Genomic DNA, 7,133 nt, shown 5'->3' with positions numbered 1-7,133 from the left:
GGGAAAAATATTTCAAGGAATCTGATTTCATTATTGCTATTTTTCAGAATACTTGCAAATTAGTAAATTAGACATTAAAAGTGTTTTTTGAGTCACAATAGTATTACGAATCAGTTATTCATCCATTAATAAAGGCTTAACAAAATAATCTAATAATCCCAGCTGATGAAACCATGAATAAAGCCACACAAATATTAAAGAAGCACCGTTAACTCAGCATTTACAGCAAACAACATTGTTGCGTTTTCTAATCATTTTAATAGAATGATTAGCAGATAAAAGTTAAAAATGGGAATAAAAACAGACATGGACAAGTACAAAAAATCTGTCTTTACTTCAAGAGTTCAGTACCTTTCTGTTCCCCACCGGGTGTAGGACTCTCTGGTTCCTCCAGGTTCCACCAGGAGGCACCAGAGCAGAACAAGAGCACAGCACGAATACCAGTACAAAATAAAAGGGAACAGCTGAGAGCAAGAAAAGAAAGGCAACTTGGACATTGATTAAAGAAAATTAAGGAAAGCGAGAAGAAAGAGAAACATCTTATACTGCTCCAGAAAAGTGAAAAATGGGTATTTTTTTCTTCGTTCTTTTGTTATTTGGTCTACTTTAAGGTCTCCTGCAGCTCAGAAACCAGAATATAAACATCAACAAATCAGACACTTACTGCATTGGCTCACATGCACCCCCCTCGCCCATCTTGATTTTTTTCTTTTTTTCTTTTTTTTTTGAAAAAGGACTATGCACATCTGATATGACATGATGTCACTACTTGCTATGCCAACACCACCCAAAAGCACTGATTTCACAATTTATGATGTACTGCAGAGATAAAAAGAAAACAGCTGACTCAAACGCACTGTATAAAAACAAAACGTCATATCGTATACAACCGAGATGCACGACTTCAACTCATTATTTTGATCATTGGCAGAGTCTGCGGCATGTTCACAGCTGATGGAAGATCCAGACAAATGTTTTGTCCTAATATTTACAACTGTTTCGACAGCATGATCCTCTGAAGTGCGGATGAAATCTCAGTCCGAGTCTCCTTTGGATTATTCAGCACTGGGTATAAAATGATACAAGAAGTAAGAGCTGAAGAGTGTGTGTGTGTGGATGTGCAGGAACTGTTAAAAAAAATTCGTACCCCAGCTGACACTTAAGATTTCACAATACACATGATGCTGAGGTTTTTACACTGCAATATAGTGATGTTTTTCCTCCATTTTCATTCACTTTCTTGCAGTAAAAAAAAAAAAAAGAAGAAAAAAAAAGGCTAACATGTGATAGGGCAGTACTAGACTCAAGCGTTTTAGTAAGATGCGAGTCAAATAACGTATCCTCCATTCATTTAGCCTCACCGTACACAGTTGTGGGAATATTTTAACATCGCCTTCCCCGCCTAAAGTGTGTCTGTTTAAGTCATCACCGCACCAATATGACACATGAGTGTATCGAGTAAATCACAGTCAGAGTGGGAGCTTCCGTGCCAGTCAGTCACAAACTGTGTGAGGTAGTGTGTTGGTGTCAGTGCTTTGCTGGTTGGCAGGCTAGAGATCTGAAGGACTGTGTAGTTTTAACATTCATCATGTTTTGACTCCTGGAAGAAGGAAGGGGGGGGGGGGGCAGAGGAGGAAAAATCATTTGCCGAGAGTCACTCAAAGTGCTATATATAAGCATGAAAGTTGATGAGCGCGTTTCTCTGTGTAGTGAACAAGTAAAGGGCTAGTCAAGAGAAAGCTGGGCAAGTAGCTGACAAGACACACACAGGTCATTCGGTTAGATCAGTCTCTCTATTTGTCCCTAGGCGCCCCAAATCAGTGCTGCTCTCTCTCTTCTACTCCTCAGCTCTCATTGGCCGCCACCAGCTGGCCTAATCCTTGGCGCACAAACACTGCCTGGATGTCCTTGGTCTTGATGCAGAAGTCACAAGCCCAAACAGCAGCGCTCTCTCGAGTCAGCAGCCCATATGCTGGTTCCGTCAGGCCCGTGCAGTCGCGGTGGAACCAGCGCTGGCACGACGCCTCGCAAAGGATGGCGTCCTGGTCGTCGTGCACTTCTGCCATGCAATGACCGCAAGGGAAAATCATCCCAGAGCTGCCGAGTTTTCCAGGGCCAGAGCCGGGCCCGGTTGAGGGGGCAGCAGGGCCAGAAGGCAGGGGAGACTGGGTGTTTGGAGTTGACGTAGAATTAGAGGGGGGGTTTGGGTTGCTGCCGGGAGTGTTACCGCCATTGTTGTTGGTCATGTTGTTCTGACCTGAATTGGTGGCTGTATTTGACATGGGACCCCCAGTACCAGTAGTGCTGTTCTGTTGGTTGTAAGGGGTGGAGCCTGGTGCAGAGTTAGGTGGGGTTGACTGTTGCTGCTGCTGCTGGGTAGAGTTGTTAGAGTTAGGGGTGTTTGTATTGCTAGGGGGCTGTAGCTGACTTGGTGTTGGATGCTGGGGCTGACCTGATCCATTCAAGGGACCAGTGGGAGAAGAGTTGGGGTTAGGCTGTGGTGGTGCTGACGGAGGCTGAACAGGCGTACTGGCATTGGGCTGCTGGACATCAGAGTGGCCAGGGAAGCCACCCCCAGGCTGAGGTGGGCCAGAATTTGGAGGCGGCCCAGGTGTTGTATTATTAGGAGGAGGGCCATTTGGATTCATGTTAAGCTGCTGCTGTTGTTGCTGTTGTTGTTGCTGCTGCTGAGGCCCAGGTGGTGCACCACCTCCACCGAAGCTCTTTCCATCCTCGTTGCCTGGCCCCGGTGGGCTGGGGCCAGGGTAAGGGCCATCCTGTGAAGGCGGGAACTGTCCTTGAGGGGGCATTCCTGGCAAACCTCCCACCATATTGCCACCCGGGCCACCACTCATGCCTCCCATCATGTTCATCCCTGGACCCATGCCTCCTCCCATGGGAGGCAAGGGCCCTCTTGGGCCTCCACCACCAGGTAACGGAGGGCTGTTAAATGGGTGCCCACCCTGTCCGTGCTGCTGTGGAGGCATCCCAAATCGCGGGTGTGGTGGCCCCCCTCCTCCAGGTCCTCCCATACCTCCTGGGGACAACATGGGATTGAATCCTGGCCCTGGATGCATGGGTGGACTAAAGCTGGGTGGCATATTGAACTGAGAGGGGCCACCAGGAGGGAAGCCACCCGCTCCTCCTCCACCTCCACCGCCTCCACCCCCACCACCTCCAAAGCCAGGCATTCCTCCAAAACCTAGCTGGTGGTGGGGTCCAGCATTAGACGGAGGGCCGAATGGGGGCCTCCGTCCAGGCTGGCCACCGCCCGGTCCTCCTGGTCCTCCCATGAAGTTCATACCTCCAGTCATTCTGCTTCCACCTCCATACCCACCTCCTCCGCCGGCACCTGGGCTGGGAAGAAATGGAGCACCACCTGGTCCACCTGCCCCACCAGGTCTGGATGGGGATGCAAAGTCATCGTCAAACGGGTTGGAGGCGACCAGATGGTCCACCATGGGGGTAGGAGGGGGTGCAAACTCAGTGAGGTGGGAGAAACCCGCAGCCTAAAACAGAGATAAAATATACAATGCATTCTTTCTTTTTTTGCTGCTTATATGAGACAAATTATTTAAATTCTCAGTCTAATAAATGTTTAGGTCAACCTGTTTACTGAGAACATTCTCTTTAGTGTAGCAATGTAAATATAGTTTTGTGAAAAAGTATTTGTTCCCTTCCGGATTTATTTTTTGCATATTTTTCACACTTAAATGTTTTAAATCATACAAGTTTTAATATTATACAAAGATAACTCATGTAAATACAAAATGCTCTTTTGTTTTTTTAAGTTATCACCATTAAGTGTTTGCGATAACTGGTATTGAGTTTTTCACATCACATGTGAAGGAATTTTGGCCCACTCTTACTTGCAGAATTGTTTTACTTCAGTAACACACAAGGCAAGGTTTTTGAGCATAAACAACCTGTTTAAGGTCATGCTAAAATAGCTCAGATTCAAGTACAGCCTTTGACTAGGCCACTGCAAAACCTGTTTTTGACCATGCACAACAGCAAGAGGTGGACTTGCTGCTGTGTTTTGGGTCATTTTCCTGCTGCGTAACCAAAGTGAGCTTGAGTTTCAGGGCATTCGTATTTTGTGGTTCCCTAAATTGTGCCAGCTTCTCCAGGTCCTCAAGCAGCAAAGCAACCCCAGACCGTCACACTACTACCACCATGTTTTCCTGCTGGTACAATGGTTTTTTTTAATGAAATGCTGTGTTAGTTTTACATTAGATGTAACATGACTCAAACCTTCCAAAACAGTTTGTTTCATCAGACCACAGAATACCTTCACAAAAGTCTTTGGTGATGGTTTTTGGTAAATGTGAGACGAGTCTTTGTGGTCTGCAGTGGTTTTCTCCTTTCCCATGGGTACTGTTTTGCCCAGTGTCTTTCTTATTGTTGAATCATGAACTCTGACCTTAACTAAGACAAGTGAGACCTGTAGTTCTTTAGATGGTGTTCTGGGTTCTTTTGTGACTGAGGTCCTGGATGAGTCATTGATGTGTTCTTGAAGTAATTTTGGTAGGCTGCTCACTTCTGGGAAGGGTCACCTTGTTCAAAGTTTTCTCCATTAGTGGATAATGGCTGTCACCGTGTTTCACTGGAACAGGCTGATAGATGTCACTGACTTTGTTTCTCAGCTATTTCTTTAGATCATGGCATGATGTGTTGCTTCTTGAATTTTTTTTTTGTGGCCTACTTGATTTTAGAATCAGGCAGGTTCTATTTGAGTGATTTCTTGATTCAACAGGTTTGGCAGTAATCAGGCCTGGGTGTTGCTAGAGAAACTGAACTCTACTTTCCAAAATATGCGGTTAATGACATTTAAATAATGATTTAGAATTACTTTTTGTTTCTTTGTTTGTTTTTTAATACAATTCCAGCAGACGTTGGCTAGCTTTGTTCTCCCAAGAAAAGAAATAATCTCTTAAAAACAGCATTTTAAATTTAGTTGGGTTATATCTGTCAAATATTAAAATTTGTTTAATTATCTAAAAATTTTTGCATATGGCAAATACGCAAAAAAAAAAAAAAAAAAAAGAAAAACAAAAAGATGAAATCAGGAACACAGGAAACAATTTTTCACAGCACTGTAGATCGCCAATAACTGTTTAGGTTGGGGAAACCTGCATTCAGCTGAGACTGAAAAAGTCACTTAAATGAGTGACAAAAGGTTTCTCCCACTCAAAACGTTACGTCCAGATGAACAGAATCAACTTTTAACAGTTTTTACCTGAGCCGTGGATTTCCTCGCCTTTTTCTTCTCCGGGCTCTTCATCTGTGAAGCTGAAAAAGAAAAACATGAAAGGGAGGGGTGGAAAGATGGAAACACCATAAGTTACAACAAACACAGCATCCATGTCTCATGCTTTTGGTTCACCACCATACTGTAGCAGCATCACATTTGGATTGGCCAATACCCCTTAGTGACAGATTGGAGCAGCTTTAGACCTAGGGCCTCTTTGTCAAGTCCAACAGTTGAGATGGATTCAATGATGGGACATAGACTGGCATGAGGACAAGATGCTAAACATCCAGGCGTTATCATCACCAAGGTTATGAAGCCTTGAATCGCAAATGACCCAGGCAGACCAAATGACCCAGGCAAGAGGGAGAGAGGCCGCAAACAGAGGCAGAAGAGGTAAGGTCAATGAGGGAGACAGGAAAAGACGAAGACATGAGAACGAGGAAACGGAATTGAAGGTACATTGATAGCAAGATAGACATGAACCCCGTTCACAGATCCACTCTGTGAGAAACAGCCACCACCGGAGACAGTCGTGAAGTTTACATATGGGGGAGGCGAGAAGGGATTTGCTAACAGCACCAGTGCAGCCCATTGCAGCGCAGTAATGGATGATTCCGATCTGATTTGGAGATGGGTGAAATTAATTCCTACCTCTGCTTCGTTTTCCTTGTCCCGCCTGTAGTCTCCCCGAGTCGGCAGCCATTGGCTAATATGACTGTCGGTGAAGTGGCAAATCACCGTTCATATGCAAGAAAAAAAAAGTTAAAAATGACGACGTCTTGAAAGCTATAGGGCGACTAGGTGGATTCTGCCTTCAGGTCATGTCAGTAACACTACCATTAATATCATCACAACATAAACTGGCACTTAGTGGTAACTAGATAAGCTGGCCCAGGTCTGCAAACTCCTTTCCAGCTGCAAATCTTTGGCCACGGTGTCTGTCACGCCGGGTTTTTGGTCACCAAATCACCGTCACTTAAGACTGAGCACGTTCACGTTTTTTTGCAAGCCAGTTTCTACAAGCTGAGTGAAACTGGTTGCTTGATACCTGGCTCTGCCTGCCAGTACAAGCAGCAAGTTACAGAGCAACCCCCTCCCTCTCTCTCAATGATCACTTACAGATGTGTAGCTATGACCAGCTAGCTAACGCAAGCTAGTTACTACCTTGGCTAACTAGCTAGCCACGTTACTCAGTGTGGCTAGCTAGTAGCGACAAAAAATCCGAGAGCGTGGTTGAGCTTTCTACATCCAAGTGTGAACATATGCACTCAATTTCACTCATCAAAGCATTTATGACTTAAAGAAATCGGTTATGTTTTTGAAAAAAAAAAAGCTGTTGTTTACTTTGCTAACATTAGCTTACTAGCTAACGTTAGCATGCTACTAATAGCCATCTTGCAGACTGTCTTGGAAGCAAACTGTACCCTTTCTCCGTTGCTCGCTCTGCTGTCCTTTAAATTGAAAATCTCTGGTGTGTCATTGCCAGCAAACCAGTCGTCACACGGTGTATGCTTGTCGGTTTCACCATTCAACTATAATTCATTCAAAAACGCAAATTTTGCCATAATTATCATGGCCTTCTATCGCAACCGGACAAAGAGGGATAAAGCGAGAGTATCGCGCACCGTGGAAGGTTCTATCTCAAAACCAATATGGGGGTGTCGAAAGGTATCCGTAAAAACTATAAAGCGTACGTATAAGAATTTCTCTTAAAAGACCACTTGTATTGCATAATATATGAGAGTTTAAGATGTTGTATCAGAAGAATTATCACTATTATCCTCGATATCCTTATTATTTGAATCTATAGAATATGTACACACCTTTGATTGACGTAGGTGAAGCGGCCCAGAACGGACCATTTTTCAACGATACCCTG

The 7,133-nt window shown here is 44.5% G+C and overlaps 1 protein-coding gene across 3 annotated transcripts; it reads right to left on the bottom strand.

The window, feature by feature from the left end:
- Positions 1-309: 309 nt before the first annotated feature.
- pygo2 (pygopus homolog 2 (Drosophila)) lies at positions 310-6,869 on the bottom strand. Of its 3 annotated transcripts, XM_065470693.1 has the most exons (4): positions 6,679-6,869; positions 5,906-5,969; positions 5,240-5,292; positions 310-3,509 (listed from the first exon to the last, which is right to left on the bottom strand). In XM_065470693.1, exons 2-4 carry the CDS (start codon positions 5,955-5,957, stop codon positions 1,845-1,847), a joined length of 1,770 nt encoding a protein of 589 aa, XP_065326765.1. In that variant the 5' UTR covers positions 5,958-5,969; positions 6,679-6,869; the 3' UTR covers positions 310-1,844. The 3 variants fall into 3 exon arrangements, with proteins under 3 accessions (XP_065326765.1, XP_065326763.1, XP_065326767.1); XM_065470691.1 differs by having other exon boundaries at positions 5,906-6,869; XM_065470695.1 differs by lacking the exon at positions 5,906-5,969.
- Positions 6,870-7,133: the final 264 nt, after the last annotated feature.

Source organism: Pelmatolapia mariae, linkage group LG22 (assembly GCF_036321145.2).
Source record: "Pelmatolapia mariae isolate MD_Pm_ZW linkage group LG22, Pm_UMD_F_2, whole genome shotgun sequence".
In the NCBI taxonomy this organism is placed as follows: domain Eukaryota; kingdom Metazoa; phylum Chordata; class Actinopteri; order Cichliformes; family Cichlidae; genus Pelmatolapia; species Pelmatolapia mariae.
The sequence above is the reverse complement of the archived record's forward strand: the minus strand, read 5'-3'. Positions and strand labels throughout refer to the sequence as shown.